The sequence below is a fragment of the Cavia porcellus genome, unplaced genomic scaffold (assembly GCF_034190915.1).
Source record: "Cavia porcellus strain 051 isolate PalLab524CR breed Dunkin Hartley unplaced genomic scaffold, mCavPor4.1 scaffold_7, whole genome shotgun sequence".
Taxonomy (NCBI): Eukaryota; Metazoa; Chordata; class Mammalia; order Rodentia; family Caviidae; genus Cavia; species Cavia porcellus.
In genome coordinates, this window is record NW_026947490.1 from 17,344,132 (window position 1) to 17,363,643 (window position 19,512).

At 52.0% G+C, this 19,512-nt stretch overlaps 1 protein-coding gene and 1 long non-coding RNA gene across 5 annotated transcripts; one reads left to right on the forward strand and one right to left on the reverse strand.

Annotated features, from left to right (window-relative positions):
• Positions 1–4: 4 nt before the first annotated feature.
• On the forward strand, positions 5–18,511 carry LOC134476849 (uncharacterized). Its single transcript, XR_010048626.1, has 4 exons — positions 5–199; positions 8,348–8,466; positions 10,855–11,368; positions 11,495–18,511. It is a non-coding gene; the product is annotated as an uncharacterized LOC134476849 (long non-coding RNA).
• On the reverse strand, positions 201–19,346 carry Sirt2 (sirtuin 2). Of its 4 annotated transcripts, none has more exons than XM_003467251.5 (16): positions 19,176–19,319; positions 18,328–18,374; positions 15,512–15,575; positions 15,001–15,114; positions 12,108–12,149; positions 11,849–11,955; positions 11,693–11,749; positions 11,135–11,203; positions 6,506–6,635; positions 3,686–3,745; positions 3,402–3,457; positions 3,207–3,283; positions 3,075–3,126; positions 1,189–1,259; positions 1,041–1,107; positions 201–937 (listed from the first exon to the last, which is right to left on the reverse strand). In XM_003467251.5, the coding sequence occupies exons 1-16, from the start codon at positions 19,189–19,191 to the stop codon at positions 782–784; spliced, it is 1,185 nt and encodes a 394-aa protein (XP_003467299.1). In that variant the 5' UTR covers positions 19,192–19,319; the 3' UTR covers positions 201–781. The 4 variants fall into 4 exon arrangements, with proteins under 4 accessions (XP_003467299.1, XP_013005359.1, XP_013005358.1 ...); XM_013149905.2 differs by having other exon boundaries at positions 15,512–15,598; positions 19,176–19,233; XM_013149904.3 differs by lacking the exon at positions 18,328–18,374 and having other exon boundaries at positions 19,176–19,346.
• Positions 19,347–19,512: the final 166 nt, after the last annotated feature.

Below are 19,512 nucleotides of genomic sequence, written 5' to 3' on the forward strand. Positions count from 1 at the left end.
TGGGGCATCTGAAAAGAATCTTCCTCCCTCTTTCCGGGGCTCAGGCCTCAAGGCTGGGAGCCCAGGGCCAAGAACTACCTGGGGTGCCCCTCTCAGCACCTAGGACCCTGGAGATGGTCTGCTTCTCGATGGCCCAGGACCTCAGCCCCTCCCTCCTCAGATGCCCGGAGAAAAGAACAGAGAGGCCACACCGCCAAGGGTTAGTTGGTTTTTTGTTTTTAATTTATCTCCAATAAGCAATGTCTTCTGCCCACCCCACGTGGGAAGTAGGTCCCAAGGGAAAGGGGCCCAGCACCCATCTGGGGTGATGGTGGCAGAGCCTTGGAAGACCTTCAGGCTCAGAATGCTCCCCACACCCATGGGGTGTTGTACTTTGCGGGCCAACACCCCATATGGGGTAGGTTAGATTTAGTCCACTTGGCCACAGGCCCTTGGGACAGTAGAGAGAGTAGGGGGCCCTCAACCCCTTGTCCTGTGACAGGAGTTTTAGGGTGTCCCTGGGAGCAGTTAGAGATTAAGGGAGGTAGCTTCTTACCTCTGGGATGGTTAGAGACCGGGGCTGTTAGAGACAGGCTGCTCAGGCCTTGGCCCCTAGGGGATGTTAGAGACTTGCTGGGGTCCAGTGTGGAGCAGCTGGGGCCCCAGTTTCAGGAGAGAGTGGTTTAGAGCCTGAAGGGATGGACTGAGCTCTTCAGACAAGGACTCCAGGTTAGGGGGGCTGGTATGGGTTGGGGCTCTGCCGTCCCAGAGCAGCTAGGTGTCCTGCTGGGGAGGTGGGCTGTCACTGGGGCTTCTCCCCCTCTGTGGTCCTGGCGTCTGCCTTGGCAGGAGGCGGAGACTTCCTGGGGGAGGTTGTAGTGCTGGGGTTGGAAGTGCTGGACCCCGACTGGGCATCTATGCTGGCGTGCTCCTTTCGGACTAGGTCTTCCAGCTCCTTCTGCAGAGGCAAAGTACGCACAAGTCAGAGGTCACAGACTGCAGGGAGGGGCTGAGTCCCATAGGCAGGGCTCAGGGTGGGCTAGGGTCACCCAACTTTTCACCTTCCATCCAAGGAGGTCAGCGAGGGCCAGGCAGCCCTGGTCACAGTCACCCAGCCAGGCTACGTCCCTGTGGAGTGGGCAGAAGAGTCAGAGCTTGGGATCCCCCACCTCGCCCTTCCAGCTGCAGCCCAGCCCAGGCCAGCCTTACCTGTAGGCCTTCTTGGAGTCAAAGTCCATGCCTCCTCCAAGGCCCATCATCATTCCTAGGAAGGGGTCCGTCTGCAGGGGAGGGGACAGCTAAGAGCACTGGCCCAAAGCCAGGTGGCCTGACTCTATATCCCAGCTTTGTGACTTCACTCTGGTCCCTGCTAGGCCCCTCTGTGCCTCAGTTTCCTTATCTGTATAATGCAGATATTCATGGACCCCCACCCCCCATAGGATAGTGGCGTCAGTAAGTTAAAACTTATCATATAAGCAGGCTTTCCATATCACTGGTTCTGCGCCTGCAGATTCAAACAGTGAGACAGAATAATTTTTTTTTTTTTTCTTTAGAGACAGGATCTCACTGTAGCTCAACTTAGCACTTGAGCTTAGTATGTAGCTCAGCCTGGCCTCGAATTCATGGTGGTCTTCCTGCTCAGCCTCCCAAATGCTGGGATTACAAATGTACACAACCGTATCTGTAATCCAAGCACTCAGGAGGCTAAGGCAGGAAGATCTCCACAAGTTTGAGGTCAGCCTGAATTTACATAGTGAGATATTATTTCCAAAAAAATTTTTTAAAAATGGTGTCTGTATTTAACATATATACTTGTTTATTTTTTCAGTACTGAGGATTCAACCTTGTCTTTATACTTGAGCTACACTGCTAATCTTTTTTGAAAATTTTTTTTTTTTTTGGTCTTTTTCATTTTTATCGGTACCAGGGATCGAACTCACGACCGCCTGCTTGTAAGGCAGGTGCTTATGCCACTGAGCTAAATCCCCAGCTCCAATCTTTTTGATTGATTCATTGATTTTTGATTTTTGAGACAGGGTATCACCATAAGCATAGTACCACCAATGCCCTGCATTTTTTTTTTTTTTTTTGAGATAAGGTCTCATTAAATTGCCCAGGCTAGACTCAAATTTATAATCCAAGTCAGGGATGGTGGCGCACACCTGTAATCCTTGCTCTTGGGAGGCTGAGGCAGAAGGATAGCTTTGAATTCAAGGCCCCTGGGCTAGCCCAGCTGCACCTTTTTTTTCTTATTCCCTAAACAGTACAGTACAACAGTTATCTATGTAGCATTGACACCGTAGTGGGTATGATAGTGGTGAACAGAGGATTTAAAATATATGGGTAGGGGATGGGGATTTAGCTCAGCGGCATAAGCACCTGCCTTGCAAGTGTGCGGTCGTGAGTTCGATCCCTGGTACTGATAAAAATGAGAAAGACAAAAAATAAAAAAAATAAAAAAAATAAAATAAAATACATGGGCAGATGTGTGTGGTTATAGGCACATACTTTGCTTCACGTTAGCGACTTAAGCATGCTTGGATTTATGTATCTGAAGGGACTGAGGAACTGGTCTCTTCTGTTATCAGGGGATGACTGTCAAAGGAAACAGTGTGTGGCCCATGGAATGACTGCCTACCTGGCATCTGGGCCCCATTTCCCTGTCAGGGGACTCCCCTCTCAGGGGGCTTCTCCTTGTAGCTTTAGCAGAGAACACTGCCTGGGAGGGGGGCCACCCACTGATAGCCAGGAGAAAGGGGGCAGAGGCCACTGCACTGAGATGCCTTGTGTCCCCTGCCATGGTTTTATGGTCCTAGGGAACATGACACCAGGCTTCAGCAGGTTTAAGCTGGAATCCTGTCATTTGTTCAAAAGGGTCCTAAATGACCCAGAGGTCTGTGGAGTCAGGCTGGCCAAGAACCTGCCCATCTTATTCTTGAATCCCAAGGTCTACACTGGAGAGTCTAAAGGCCGCTGCTTCCCATCTGGGAGCTCTCTGGGGCCTGTCCCTGGCTCACAGTCTCAACCCCAAGGAAGCCAGCGGGAGGACAGAGAGGGTAAGGGGGCAGGTGGGGGCAGTTGCCCAGGTGACTCACCTGGCCCGCCTTCTCCTTGTTGATGAGCAGGCGTGGGGTGGACAGCGGTGCCCTGGGGATGGTGAGCTGTGGATTGGGATGTGTTCTGGCCCCCTGGTCCCCAGCTGCCCCCCAGGCCTGAGCCCAACCTACTTGCCAATGAGAGAGGCAAAGGGCTGCACTTGCAGGGAGGTGCCCATGATGATGAGGAGGTCCACCTTCCGGAAGTCCTGTGGGGTAGCACCAGCGAGAGCCTACACCTCTGCCCAGCCCCCACAGAGGCGGGGCGCGACCTCCCACAGGGCGGGCCTTGAGTGGGGCATGAGTGGCTCAAGGTGGGGTACTTACTGACTGCATGTAGGAGAAGAACCTCGCTGGAAGGTTCTCACCAAAAAAGATGATGTCTGAGGTGGAGGCGGTGACAGACAGGACAGATGGACCCAGAGCCAGAGGAGACAGTGTCATGGAGACAGAGAGGGGCCAGCCAGAGAGACAGGACCCTCTCTCCCCAGGATAGTCGGTGCACCCGTCAGGGGGCAGAGGTGGGGAAGGTGGGAGTGTGGCTGTGGGAAGGCACAGAGGAGGGGACAAGGCCCAGATCCACCAGGCTGCTCCCTGACCCCGAGGCTCACCAGGCTTTACCACGCTCTGACATTTCTCGCACTTGGGGGTCACATCTGAGAAGAGCTTCTCTGGCATGGGCAAGGGGAAAGAGAGTTGTGAGACTGGGCTACGGCTGCAGTCCCCTCCTGTCCTTCCTTCCCCTCCTGCCCTTCTTCTACTGCCAGCACCAATACCCAGCCACTGGGGGAGTCTCTTGGGTATTGCCTTGTTCCCTTCCTCCTTTCCGGGGGTTGTGGGGTGTGAACCTAGGGCCTCTGCATGGACCTACATTCCCAGAACTTTCTATTTTTACTTGGAGACAGTGTTGCTATGTTGTTCAGACTGGCCTTGAACTTGTGATCCTCCTGCCTCAGTCTCCTGAGTGCTGGGATTACAGACATTCTCCATCATGCCTGGCTACAATTATTTTATTTATTTATCTTTTTGAGACAAAGTCTTACTATGAAGTTCAAGCTGGCCTTGAATTTACTTTGTAGTCCAGGCTGATCTTGAACTCGTAAAGATCCTCTTGCCTCAGCCTTCTCAGTGCTGGGATTACAGGCGTTTGCTACAACACCCAGCTTACAGTTATTTTAATATAGAATCAAGAGGTTTTTTCTTTTTTGGTACCAGGGATGGAACTCAGGACCTTGCACTTGCCAGCCAGGCACTTGAGCAACTGAGCTAAATCCCCAGCCCAACAGTTATTTTATTTTATTTTATTTTTTGTCTTTTTTTTTCATTTTTTATCGGTACCGGCGATCGAACTCATGACTGTCTGCTTGCAAGGCAGGCGCTTATGCCGCTGAGCTAAACCCCCAGGCCCCAAAGAAGCAGCTTTTTGCTCAGAACAGGTGCACCTGGGTTCCCAACTCCCACCTCAGGGCCCTGGGAGTGAAACTCTTCCTGCGGGTCCCGAGAAGCAGAGAGGCCTGGTGATTGCCAGGCCTGGTGGCAGCAAGGAAGAGAGGATATGCAGCTGGTCCTGGGATGGGGACAGAACCTTGAGGGCAGTTGCTTCCCACCCCCATTCTTTGACAGTTGCCTCCCTCACTGTTAATGGATAAGGGAGCTTGGAAGTGGACAGAGCTGGAACACAGGAGTCCAGCCATCCTCTCATTCTTTTCAGCCTGCGTCTACGGAGCACTGTGTCTAACACAGCCATTTAGGGAACTTCCATACGCACAGTGGGCTATCTTGTGGGTGGTGTGAGTGACACCACTGAAGGACGTAATGGGGTGATGGCCATTGTATGTCACCCCAGCTGTGTGCAGTTGGGTTGTTCATGAATCCTCAGCCCAGGGCAGTCGGCTGGCATTCTGTCAGAAAGGCCACCCTCCCCGGCCCCCTCTACAGATGCCACCACTGTCCTGAACTCATGTGGACACCAGAGGCTTTGTTCAGTCAGCATAAAGAGGGTCAGAGAGGGCTCTGGGGGTGAGACGGGGTTTCTCACACACAGTGCTATCAGGAGCAGGCTCTCAAGGCGTAAGACTGGCTGATTGTTTCTCCAGGACACTTTGTCCTTACATGGACATGGACGACGACTCCAGCAACCTTTGTCTATAGTCCTCACTCCAGCCCCAGCCCAAGTCCCTAACCAGGCCTGTGGTGAACTTCATGCCCCAGATTGTGCCTATGTTGTTCAGTGTGGCAGCCAAAGCCACATAGGACTTGTACAATTTAAATGAGTACAAATCTAAGAAGATAAGCTGGGGCTGGAATTTAGCTCACTAGCATAAACACCTGCCTGGCAAGCGCAAGGTCGTGAGTTCGATCCCCAGTACAAAAAAAAGAAGAAGAAAAAAAATCCAGGTACAGTGGTACACATGTAATTCCACCACTTAGGGAGACCGAGGCAGGAGGATCCCAAGCTGGAGCCCAGCCAGGGCAACATAGTGAGACCCTGTCTCAAAAAAGAAGAGATGTGAGGCTGTAACAGTGTGAAGGCCCTGGCTTCAATCTCTGGTAATGACCCCCAAACCTGTTCCTCAGTCACATTAGTTCTTTCCCTTCCCTTCCTTTCTCCTTCCTTCCTTCCTTCCTTCCTTCCTTCCTTCCTTCCTTCCTTCCTTCCTTCCTTCCTTCCTTCCTTTCTCTCTCTAGTACTGGGGACTGATGCAGGGAGCAATGGCAGACCTTTTTTATTTTGACACAGAGCCTTGCTAAATTGCCCAGGGTGGCCTCAAATTTGTGATCCTCCTGCCTCAGGCTTCTAAGTAGCTGAGATTGCAGGTGTGTGTCACCACACCCAGCAGATGCTACATTCAGGGGGCCAATAGCCACACGTTGCAAGGGGCTGGCACTCAGGTTTCCCTGATCTCAGAGCCCTATGGGCAGTGCTCTGCTTCCCAGAGTGGGGCTCATTTGCTTCTGTAGGCCTTGGCTGTAAGATGGGGTCAGGCATTCAAAAGGGGACACAAAACTAGGGTCTTATGACCTCAGCGTGCATTCAGGCCTGCCACTGTGTGTGGTGGAATTTGGTGCAATGCTCATACGCGTGGCAACCTGGCTGAGAGCTGGTATGCGTGCGTGTGTGCATCGTAACCACCTCGCATCTGGAAGCTGTTAATACCTATTAAAAAGCCAGAGAACCAAGTATGGTGGGGCACATCTGTAATCCCACATTCAGGGAGGCTGAGGCAGGACAGTCACAAATTTGAGCCCAGCTTGGGCAACTTAGTAACTTAATAAGATTCTGTTTCAGAAATTCAAAAAAAAAAAAAAAGTCTGGGGATGTAGCTTAGTATGAAGGCCCTTAGTTAAGTCCAAGCCCCTAGGAAAAAACACCTCAGAGTTAAGCAGGACAAAGCGGTGGCCACCACACGAGCGTGCAACCTTGGTCTCACCTTTTATCCAGTCCAGCGTGTACTCGTGCCGGCAGAGCGGGCTGGTACAGTGTGACGTGTAGAAGGTGCCGTGGGCCTCCACCAGGTCCTCAGGCTCCAGGCCGGCCACGCGCTCCAGGGTGTCGATGTTCTGGCAAGGAGGGAAGCGGGTTAGAACCAAACACTCCCACCCCTATCCGGGCCCCAGTTGGGGCAGGAGCCATGGGCAGGGGAGCAGGGGGCATTGTTGGCACTGGGGAGAAAGGACGGATGGGGAAAGGGAGTGGTGGCAGATGTGTCCATGTGTCTGAAAACTGTCCTGTCGCCCAGTGGGGCCACTGAAATGTCAATGGTCAGGGCTGTGTAAAGGCTGGCCCCAACTCACATGGCTGAGGCCAGTCCTGCTGCCACCTCCAGCTACAACGGCATTTTTCTGTCAATTGAGGCCACTTCTGTTTTTCAGAATTGTTTTGCTGGAGAGTCAGGCACCTTACTGCCAGAAATTGGATGAAAGGAGTGTACAAATCTACAGTGTCTCAGCGGCAAATGGAGCCCTGGGTCATGATGTTCCTGTGCGGTACCCAAACCTGCACACACTGGTCCCACAGTAACGGAAATAAATGAATCAGGGGGACTTCTCTGCTTTTCTCTTTGGTTGCTTTTGGAGACAAGGTCTCACTATGTAGTTCAGGCTGGCCCAGAGTTCACAGTGATTGTCTTCTCTCAGCCTCCTGAGTGTCAGGATTACAGGCATGTGTCACCACACCCAGCTCTCACTTGGTTCTAATTATGGTATTTTCTGACTTAGCAGTCAGAAGTCTTATTAGAATCTGTTTCACAGATGACATTTTAACCCATATTCTTATTTTTCTTTCTTTTTTTTTTTACAAAACCAGGGATTGAACCCTTTCAGTAAGAAACCACTTATTTTTTTGGGGGGTTGGGTTTTTGAGACAGGGTCTTGCTATGTAGCCCAGACTGGCCTTGAACTCACAGAGATCTTCCCATCTCAGTCTTCCCAGATGGAATTACAGGTGTACGCCACTATGCCTAGCAAGGAACTACTTTTTGTACAATCTCTACTGGCCAGCTCTCCTCCCCAGAGGCCACTGCTGTGACCTGTTTCTTATGTTCCCTTTGGAGTAATACTATAGCCACACAAGATAAAAGTATGCATCATGGTTACGTGCCACCTGATAATGTTTTGGTCAATTGTGGGCCACATATGTGATAGTGGTCCTAGAAGATTGTATTGCCTGGCTGGGTGCAGGTTGTGCCTACAATCCTGGGTCCTAGACTCTGGAGGCAGAGGCAGGAGAATCACTTGAACCCAGGAGTTTATGACCAGCTTGGACAACATGGTGACATCCTGTCTCAAATAAAAAAAAAAAAAAGAAGGGAGCGGGGTGGGGGTGGGGGCGCAGAGGTTCAGCTTACCATGGGCAGACCCTGGTTCAATCCCCAGTACCAAAACAAAAAGATTGTAGTGCCCAGTGACACTGTAGGAATCCAGTGTAAGTACACTCTATGGCTGAAGAACAGCAAAGCAGGCATCATGCCACATGCCTGTAATCCCTGTACTCTGAGAGAAGGCTGGCAAATAGGGAGACCCTTAAAAACTTTAAAAAAATAAATAATAATGGTTAGGGATACAGCTCAGCATGAAGGTCCTGGGTTCGAATCCTAGTGCTTACCCCACACCAGAGGGCTGAGGTATGAAGACCATTGTAAGTTCAAGACCAGCCTGGGTTACAAAGTGAGCTCAAGACCAGCCTGAACTCTACAGTAATACCCTGACTCAAAAAGACAGAACCAAACCAAAACAAAACTCTATGTGATCAATTAATGTGTTAAATATTATAGGTGGGAAGTTGGGTGCCAGAGCACCTGGAGTCCTAGAATTTGGAAGACTGAGGCAGGAGGACTTCTTGAGCCATGGAGCTTGAGACCAACCTGGCACCCTGGCAGTGTATTTACCCAACGTGAGTATTGACAATTAAAAAAGGATTTTAAACTGTAGTTACAGAGTAAATGTCTGCATATTTCAGACTGACCAACATCTCCATGTTGACTTTCTGGTCTTGTGCTCTCTGGTTAAAGATCAAGTTTTTTTATTTTGTTTTGGCTCTTTTTGAGACAGAGCCTTGATATGTTGCCCAGGCTGGCCTTGAACTCATGATCTTCCTACTTCAGCCTCCCAAGTGCTGGAATTACAGGTTGTGGTTCCACACTTGGCTTCAAGTGCTGGGGTGTTTTGCCTTCAAGAGAGCTGTCAGAAGCTGAGTGTGGTGGCTCACACCTGTAATCTCAGCACTCGGGAGGCTGAGGCAGGAGGATCGTTGCGAGTTCAAGACGAGCCTAAGCTACAAAGTGAGCTCAAGGCCAGCCTGAACTGCACAGCGAGACCCTGTCTCAAAAAGACAAAAAAAAAAGAGAGAGAGCTGTCAATAAGCCGGCAGAGTGGCCCTTCTGGGTGCTGGTTGCAAGGCCTCAGTTTCTCATCCTGGCCAATGAGCACACAAGCACCCACTGCTACTGCAGTGGGGACCTCTGAGCTCCGGCTCAAGCCCTGTTCCAGCAGCCTCCCTGTCCGTGTAGGTGTCTCAGCTTCTCATTCCCTCCTGCCCGACACCTGCACATCCACCCTCTCGGGAAAGGACAGCAGGTGCTTGGCTGGCCGCCTTCTTCCTTGCCACTGCAATCCACCAGGAAATCCCATGGCTGTCGTCACTGAAGATCCAGGAGCTGCCCACTTCACCTCTGCAGCCTCCTCTCCTCCCCTCTGAGCCCCAGGGCAGCCTGCAGCCTGTCCCTGCCACCCTCCCCTCCCTCTTGGTCTGTCCCCACTGGCAGCCAGAGGGAGCCTGTGTTCGCCTGAGTAAGGCTGCACCCCTCTCCCACCCAGAGAGCTCCCTGCCTCCAGCTGCTCAAAGGACAAAGTCCTCCCCAGCCAACTCACAGGGTCCAGCAGCTCCACCCCAGCACCTCCCTGACTGTGGCTCCGCTCCCTGTCTTCCAGCTCTCTTCAGTGCTCACTCAGAGAGATTCAGCCTCTGTTTGGTTTTAGTTTTCTGAGACAAGGTCTGGCTATGTAGCTCATGTTGCTTGAACTCACAATGTAGCCTCTCCAGTACGGGGATTACAGCTGTGTGCCACCACACCTGGCTTCTTGGGATTCTCTGAATGTGACATATACAGTGTCACCTCAGGACCTTTGCACTGGTTCTTCCTGTCACCTGGAACACGTTTCCCCCCATAGCTTCAAGGGTGCTTCCCTTGCTTCTAAGGTTTTTGCTTAAGAGTCCCCTTCTTAGTGAGGCCTTCTTGGCCACCTGATGCACATGGCCTTGATTCTTCTCTGTGTAATTGTGCTGCAGACACCTGTCCTTATGTGGCATGCTATGTGTGTGGCTTTTCCATATCTTATCCTTGTCACCTCCCACATGAATGTCAGCTCTAGGAAGGCAGGGATGTCTGCTCTGTGTACTGCTGGCAGGGTCTGGTGCTGGGTTGGACCAAGAGCGAACATTTGTCCTCACAGAGGCTGACAAGGGAAGAACACAGCATCATGCAGGGAAACCACTTGGCCTTGCAGGAGCTGTACTATCACAGCTGAGCCTTGGCCTGTGAGTAAAGCTGGCTCCCTGGGTCAGGTGTGTCCTGTGCTTGGGTGGCTCCTGGAAGGTGACAGTCCCCTCTCCACTGTCATCACAGCCGCTCCCTGCAGGGACTGCCCAATGTCACAAAACTGGATCTAGAAAGGACACATCCTCCCCCTGCTGGCAGCTTCTGAGGTTGCAGGTACCCGATGAGCCTGAAGAGAACAGGGTTAGGAACACCCCTTCCACTCTCCACTGCACAAAGTGGGCTTTGGGGGCCAGACTGATGGCACATGTGCATACAGCCCTGGCACATCCTGTCACTAGGCATGTATGGCTGGAACAAGGACAGACGCACCAACATTCTCCTGCTGGGGTGTGAGACTCTGGGAGTCTCAGGCCTGGTTCAGAAGCCGCTGGTGTGAGCCATCTTTTTTTTTTTTTAAACCCTTACCAGGGATTGAACTCGTGACCACACACTCGCAAGGCAGGCGCTTATGCCGCTGAGCTAAATTCCCAGCCCCTGGTGTGAGCCACCTTTGGCCACCTACCCTGACACAAGCCATATGGCCTGTGGCACAACCACTGCCAGGTTCCTCATTGACAAGAAATTATGACAAGAAACAATATCCCCCTGCTGGGAAACTGCTGGGGAGCTGCCACAGTGTGCTGGTTTTGTTGGCTCAAGTCTGGACTGTAATTGATGCCACTGGTGTCTTGTCAGATATGGGGTCTTTCTCTTTTTTTTTTTAACATGGGGTCCTTTTGCAGAGTGCGTGAGATGGCCTGAGGAGTCACTGCTACCTCTCTGAAACCTGAGGGCATGAAGCTATTCTGGCTCCTATTTTACACAGATGAAACTGAGGCTGAGAGGAAGAGAGTCGATACAGGTCCCACAGCAGGGAACTGATACGCAGAGCCCTCACCCTGGGCCTGCCTGGGTGGCCCCGAGCTCACAGGCATGAAGTCCTGTCTCTCCGAGAAGGTGCCCTGTCCTGTCCAGGCCCCGTGCCCGCGGTGCCCATAGCACCTGCTCGCAGGTGTGGCCTACCTGCGTGTAGCAGCGCAGGAGCAGCCCTTTCTCCTTCAGCAGGCGGATGAAGTAGTGACAGACGGTCGGCTGGAGGGGAGTAACGGCAACACTGACGGTCACGGAGAGCATTCACACGTTGTCACCATGTGCCTGGGACGGTGCTGTGCACTGTGTCTGTTTTTCTCCATGGAATCATCACAAGGCCCTCGGGAGGGAGACCAATGTCCCCCTTCCTCCACCCCCGCTCCACAGGTGAGGAAACCGGGGACGGTGGCCTGGCAAGGTTGCATGATCAGGAAGTGAAGAGCTAGCATTTGCAACCAGGCTGCCTGGCTCTGATGCTTTAACTCATTCACACCTTACAACAACCCCTTTCAGATACCAACTTTGGCTTCATGTTGCCCATGGGAAAAGTGAGGCTCGTGGTCTCAAGATGAGGTGCAGGAGCAGGAGCTAAACCCTGGCAGCCAGGCTCGGAGCCCACGTCCATGATGCCTCTCTAATAACTGTCCGCAGGCCCGTGAGGGGACCTTCTTGTGCCTGCTCTCCCAGCCCCACCGCCAAATAGGGTCTCACCTTGAACTGTCCAGGAAACAATTCCTTGGCGAGGGTAAAGAATGGTTCTGGATGTTTCTGTAGGAGACAGTGCCAGAGGGCCCGAGGCCCCAGGTGACATGAAGGTTGGAGCAGATGTGTCCCCCACCACACCCCTTGTCACAGACAGATAGATACCTTGAAATAGGTAATCTCAAAAATGGCCTCGGGATAGGGAAGGTGGTACTTCTCCAGGTTGGCATAGAGGCCGGTGTTTGGAGAGCGGAAGTCAGGGATGCCGGCCGCTGGGGGAGGAGGCACAGGGGACAAGTGACTGGGGGATGCTGGTCCCATCTACACTGCATTGACCCTCCTCCCAGACTGGACACAGACAGTGCCCTCCCTAGCTTGTGGGGGGCTTCCTCATTCCTGGGGGCAGCTGGGGAGGGGAACTTACATGTGGAGATGCCAGCTCCCACCAAACAGATGACCCTGCGACCTGGAAGACAGAAGGGCAATGTCATCATCTGATACCCTTTGCTCAGCCAATATCATCACAATGGGTGTGGGGCAGGCAGGTGAGGGTCCTCTGAGCACCTTCAGGGAGATGGTATTATTGGGCCTCATTTACAGAAGGGGACACAAATCTTGGAGCAGAAAAATGAACTGGCAGAAAGCACTGTCTGACTCATTTGTTTGTTTTCCTTGAGACAGGTTCTCCCTGTACAGTTCAGGTTGTGCTTGATCTCATAGGGATCTTTCTGTCTTAGCCTCCAACTGCTAGGATTACAGGTGTGCGCCATCACATCTGGCCGAGAATGCATTATTTGAAATGATACCAATGTAAGAAAACTCAAGAAACAGCTGGATGTGGTGGTTCACTGAGTTCTTGGGAGGCTGAGGCAGGAAAACTATAGTGAGTTCGAGGCCAACCTGGGCTACAGAGCACACTAGGCTCCTGGCTCAAAAAACCAAAACAAAAAACAAACAAGCAAAGAAGAAAAAGAAAACTCAAGAAGCGACCACATGACCAGAAGTTTCTCTTCCTAAGTAGTCTAGACAAAAACACATTCTCCAGAAAGAGATGCAGGTTAGTATAAAAATCTCTCAATTTGAGGTGTGGCTCAGTGACAGAGCACTTGCCTAGCAAGTGCAAGACCCTGGGTGTGTCCCTAGTGCCACCAAAGTCACAAAGCAACCACTCATCTTCTGGACCTGACCTCAGGTGACCTTCAATTTCTAGCACATTATACACATTTTCTCATCAAGATCCTTTTCGCCATAAGCAAATGTTTATCAGTGGCCAGAAGCCTGGTCATTTCCAGGCAAAGACCAAAGATCTGCCACCCTCAGCCCACACCCAGAGAAGAAGCATGGAGACTGAGCCCAACCTTGGCTTTCCTCTTCATGGGGAGCTTATAATTTCTATCACTACCTGGGGCTCTGACTTCCTCCTCTGTAGAATGAGTGTAATTATAGTGCTGGCTTCGCAGGCTCCTGAAAGAATGAATGAATTCACGTATAGCTTAGATCGGTGCCTGGTACCATGCAAACACTACACACCAGTGTATGTTTGACTTGTGTCCTTTGAGCCAATTGTACTGAACTTCTTGAGTATACACTCCTTGTATACATAGTAAATATTTTGTGCTTCAATGTGTACCAGTTGTCAGAAAAGAAGACAGGGAGGATGTGCTCACATAGATTCACAAACACACAGCTCAGCACAAATAGCCTTGTGTCGCCTCTACAAATGGCTGGCAGGCCGCCCTACCACACAGAGCCCTGGCATCTGCCCATCAGCTGATGGACAGATGCAAGTGTAACGCCCCAGGAGTTGGGCTCCCCCGTCTATGGAAGGCTGGCAAGGGCAACAGAGGTCAAGGCCTGCCACAGGTTGGGCCCTTGCTTCATCTGGGGTGCCCTCCGGCCAGCCTGGCTGGACTTGCTGGGGTGGAGATAAGGAGAAGTATGTGCTCTGTGTTCAGGGTACCTGGAAACAAATCTCAATTCTGCCGCTTGCTAGGTGTCTGACCTGCCCCATGTCACAATCTTTCTTGTCCCTCGGTTTCTTTCTCTGCCCAGGTTATGCTGTAATGACCTCACAGTTATAATGGGATGGTCAAATAAGCAGACTTCTGTAAACTGTGAAGGCTCAAATTATTTTTTCTTCTGTAGTATGGGGGATTGAACCCAGACCTCTGAGGCTGAGCTATATCTCTTGCTAAGTTGCCCAAGGTGAGCTTGAATTTGCAGTCCTCCCGCCTCAGCTGCCCAGAGTGCTGGGATTACAGGACTGTACCACCTTGCCCAGCATCAGTACAATATTTCCTCAGGGGCCAACTACCCCAGGATCCAGGTAAGGGGTGTAGGAGGAACGAACACTTTGTTAGCTGCTCTCTGGATTCTCTTCTAGCCATCCAGGCAAGGGGACGGCTGTGGGCAGTTGCCCAGCCGACCTCACAGGAGAGAGACGGCAGCAGCTGGAGGACGGGGAAACCAGAAAAGACATTCTCAACAAAGGGCTGTTCAGGATCCTCAAAAGGCCCATTGTGCTTGTTGAGAACTGCTGAGGCCTGGTTTCTCAGACTTTGGTGACTCAACTCACAGCAAGAAATATACATTTCATGGTGACCCGGCCAGCAGGCACCTACACAGCACACCTGAGATGCCTCCTCTAACAATCACCATGACAGAGGCTGGGGATTTAGCTCAGCGGCATAAGTGCCTGCCTTGCAAGCGTGTGGTCGTGAGTTCGATCCCTGGTACCGGTAAAAATACAAAAATACAAAAAAAAAAAAAAAAAAGAAAAAAGAAAAAAAAAAATCACCATGACAGACACATGCACAACTCTTGTGAGGTGCAGGCCCTGTAATGAGGTGCAGGCCCTGTAAACATTCACATTTCTCTTAGTGTGTTGGCCCTGTGTCATTGCATGAGGCACTGCTGTCCTCATTGGAGAACAGCACAGTAATTCTTTCAGCAACAGAAATGTGACAAAGGTCTGGCCAATCAGAGATGGGGAAACTGGTTCAGCTAGTCCATGGGAGCTGACCGCTATGGTTTTGCCTGGACCATGAGCAAGAGGTGTGGCCTTTGAGGAGTAGTTGCTAGGCTGGTAGCTCCAAACTTGCATTTGGAGCTGCCAGGAGTTAACTTTACCCCAACCCAGAGAAGTTGTAACTTTGGAGAACATGGGAGCCCCTGGGTGTAGCCATGCCTACGGCTATATTTTAGGGCCCACACATTCCTTTTTTGGCAAAGAGCTGCATATTTTTGCTACTCATAAGCGACAGGTGTGAAATCGAGGGGGGCCAGGAGGGCGAAAGTGGCAGGTGAGGGTGACTTACAGCGCTCGCTCTGCAGGTAGCGGGCCACCCCTTCCAGAGTGAGCTCGTCCAGCAGACGCTCCTTCTGGGAGCCCAGGCCCAAGGTCTGGGAGAAGAAGTTCCTCAGGAAGTTCACTGAATGAAAGGAGAGACAGTGGCTGGGTGGGTATTCAACAAAGAGGCATAGGATCTCCTAGAGCCCCCCAAATGGGGACCGCCCCCCCCCCCCATGGAAGGAATGATGCCTGGCCTAGCCCTGCTTGGCACTGGTACTGGCACCAAGTCCTTCACTTCATACTGTTTTGTTTAGTTTTCCTCACTCTGCCCTGAGGAACTTGCCATGTAGTTCAGGCTGGCCTCAGCCTTGTGATCTGCCTGCCTCAGCCTTCCAAGTGCTGGGATAGGCATGGGCCGCCATATCCAACAAAGTTACCTACTTTGAACATCACTCTTGGTGGAGGGAAGGGGGGTCCCCAGAACCTTGTTCTAAATGTGCACCACCCCCCCACTGCCCCTGAAGGAAGACACTCACTTTCTGCCTCTCCTCCAGATGCGCCTTCCTCGGATGCGCCTTCCTCAGGGTCAGAGTCTGTGTCCTGGAGGGGGTAGGTTGGGGTGGCTATGCCCAAGAGGCGGGATTAGGGAGAAAGGGGAGTGGGTGGGAGGTGCCGGATTTGGCGGGGAAGGCTCTGGTTGGGAGGTGGCTGGGGAAGCAAAGGGCAAAGGGCAGTGTGGCCAGTGTGCGGCCTGTGTGACAGGTTGCCTTGAGGAGACCTCACCCTGCTGCCCCTGAGGAGTGTGACCTCAAGAGCACTTTCACCTGCAGGTTCCTGTGCTCCTCATTTTCAGAACGGAGCACAGAGAGTGGAAGTGTCCGACACAGCACCAGCGCTCAGGGAGCCCTGGGCATTACTCTTGTCACATGCTGGCGTCCCTGTTTCCTGGAGAACGAGTCCACTGTCTCTCCCCAGCGGCCTTGAGAGCCTGCTTTGTGAAGGCAGCCCACAGATACCTGCCAGAGGCCTGGGGACCTTGCAGCTACAGCACTGTGGGACTCTGCCCTGGGCCCTTCCTGCTACCCTTTCCCACTTTCTCTGGCTAGCTGCCACATCTGCGCCAATGGCCTTGCTTAGTCACTGACGATGCCACTTTGCTGTCCCCAGACCCAGGGTTCCTGAGGCTTGACACCTCACGCATGTGACCCCCCAGGCCTCTCCCTTCCTTCCTGTCTCAGACTGGCCTCAGCACCTTTCCCCGACCTGACCACCTGACCAGGTTGCTCCACCTGACCCCTTCCTATGTGGCCTCACTGTCCCTCAGGCTGCCTCCTGCCTCGCCCTTCGGCCACAGGCACAGCCTTGGCTCGCCAGGGCGTCCTGTCCACTCAGCTGCCACATGACAGCCTGTCCGCATTCCCCCACTCCACAGGTCCTTCTCTGGCTTCTCCAGGCTCACCCTTTGATCACGAACATCTCTACAACGTACCAGGCACGGGGCTGTGCGTATTCACCACTGAACAGCCAGCTCTGAGGGCAGCACTTCTGGAGCATCCTCTACCGAACACGCCTGGTGCTGGCTGGACCCATACTGGCCTATAGCAACACTGCCAAGTGCTGCCTATGCCTTGGCCTCCTGTGCTAGGCCCTCCGCCTGCCCCTTCCTCAGTCATTCACTACTCCGGTTCTGAGACTTTCTGAATGAGATCCTCCCTTGCAAACATATGAAAAACTGTTACCAGTTTTAAAGATTACACAAGATTTGCAAAAGCTCTGGCCATAGACATATAACACAGGCACTTGCCTTGTGATTTCCCCCACCCATCCCACTGAGAGGACCATTATCAACAGTGCAACAGTAGTTACTCCAGATTTGTTCTCTGTGTATAAAAAACTCATTATTAATATTACTTTTACGGAAATAAATCATGGTACTGTATTTTCTACTGAACAACACAGCACAGATCCACCTTGTTCATTTTAGTAGCTATACAGTATTGCTCTGTACTGATGAACCAAAGTTCACATAAGCCATATTTTTACAGCCGTTTGGGCTGTTTCCAGACTCGCCCTAATACGGACAATGCTGGAATTCATATCTTCGTGTTTCTTTAGTATTGAAGATTCATTTTGACCAGGAGATCTTTTCTCCGGCCATAGTCATGCTCTGGGACCCAGGCCAGTGGGACACTAAGGACTGACAGGGAGCTATCATGTCCTTGACTTGGCTCTGCTGTTCCTTTGTGGGTAATCACAGCTCCCTCTCACCCTTTTTTTTCAATACTAGGGATTGAACTGAGGGCCTTTATACTAAGCTACATCCTCATCTCTGTACTTACTTATGATCCTCCTGCCTCAGCCTCCAAAGGGCTGGAGGGACAGGCATGTGTACCACACCTAGCCTAATCACAGCTTCTCACCTGCTTGTGAGGAGTGTGGGTTGGCTGGCATTTTGTCAGAGGGTAGACAGTGAGACATTATGGAGAACGGAGGCCTCCCCAGCATGTGGGAGTGGGAGATGCTGGCAGGCACCTTCAAGCATCCTTTCCCTGCAGCGCAGAGGGCAATGCACCCAGTGCCATGGGTCTCAAACCTTCCCTTTTACTCTACCAAAGAACAAGTTACAGCTCAATTTCCTTGTCTGTAAAACAGTTGTGGTTGGCCTTATTCCTCACAGGCATGCTGGGTAGATTAAAGGAGACAGTGCTCAAGAAGCATCTAGCAGAATTCCTGGTTGGGGTAAGTAGGCAATCAACACTAGCCATGAGTCTCATTCATTAGTCACCCAACCACCAAAGCAATGTATCACACACTTTCCTGCCCCAGATCTCTGCATAAGCTGAAGCCTCTTCGTGGAACACCATTTCTGACCTCTAAGAAAATTCCAAGTCACTCTGCACTTACTACATAGTATCTATAGCTCGGCCCAATTTCTAGAGCAGCCTGTGGGTTCCTCTAGGAGGAGTCTTCTCTGAACCACAGAATTTGCTCTGACTCCTACGATGCCCTGAGTTACTTTCACAGTCACCCTATAGGGTCATTTTCTTGTCACTTGTCCATGAGACCTGTGAATTCAGGAGCCAAGCTGGTGTCTGTCTTTTCCAGGCTCAGCACAAATGAGAAGGAAATGGGGTTGAAGTGCTCAGAGCAAGGAAAGAGGAAAGTTTAGGAGGACAGATCTGGGGTTGAGGGGCACACTTCTCTGATGGTCCCCAGGAAGCTGTGCCAGGTGGGGTTAGGGGAATGGGCCGAGGGTCTGGGGGTAACATTCTTCCCTCTGCCACCTCCCGCCCATGTGGGATGGAGGAGCAAGTCCATCTCTCTCCTTCCCTCCACCCTTTCCCCATCTCACCTGAGCCTCCTGCACCTTCCCTGCCTGGGTCTCCAGAGGGTCAGAGGCTGGGGAGGAGGGGGAGCAGATGTGGTTATAGTGCGGGGAATGGTTAAGTAGGGTACAAAGGGGTTCCAGTGGCAGGTGGGGCCAGAAGACCTACCAACCTAGTTACACTGGGGTCAGGTGGTGGTAAAAATAAAGGGGTAGGGTAGAGCAAAGTGGATCTTGGGGGGAAGGCTAGCTGTAGAGGTGGTTAGTGAGGGTGCAGAGGCTGAGAACGAGAAGGTTTAGTTGGAGAAGGAGGTATCAGGGGAGACATGGCTGAAGGAAGACTTAAGAGGAGTTAGAAAGATAGTGCTTGAGTGTCAGAGGGTTAGGTTTACAAAGCAGAGAAGTTTGTCAAGAAGAGAATAGATAAGAGAGATAATTCGGCAGGGAGGCAGGCGTAGGAGAGAAGTGCAATGGAGATGGCGGGTTTAGGAGAGGCAGAGGAACTAGAGAGAATAGGATGAAACACCAGGGGTCCTCCCCTCCCAGCATCCTACAGTTGCCCCTAAAACCAGGTACCCTTAGCAACTGGGATCGCGGCCGCTTACATCCTTAGTAAAAAGGGTCTTTAGGCAACCAAAGTGCGAGAAACACGCGATCGTTAGAAACGCAAACGGACATGCTAAATGGACCCTTAAAACTCGCGACCCAACCCGCCAACCCAGCAATATGAACAATTTAGCAATGGCCCACGGAATCCCACTCCCTTCATGCAGCCTCCAGGTCCCGCCTACCGCATCTGCCCTCGGGCCCCGGGGCCTCAATCCTCAGCCAGGCCCCGGCGCGGCCCGACCCTCCCACCAGGGTACCCGACTCACGGTCCGGCTCGGCCATGGGCGCGGGGTGGGGGCCCTTGGGGCTGTCACCGACCGCTCTGTCCCGTGACGGCACCGGAAACAGGAGGGTCAGGGATAGGGTAAAGAACTACAACTCCCAGTAGCCATTGCGGCCACATGTAAAAGTTTACTCATTGCCGCGCTCCTCCTTTAGGATAAAGCCGACACGCGATGACCGCACTACAAGTCCCAGAGACCCTGGCGTTGGCAGCCATGTTAGTAAAGGGCGTCCGGAAAATGGGGGGACTAGCGAGCCATAACCTATCTCAATACTCTGATTGGTCATAGTACAGTAGGGGGCGGGACATGAGCAATTTAC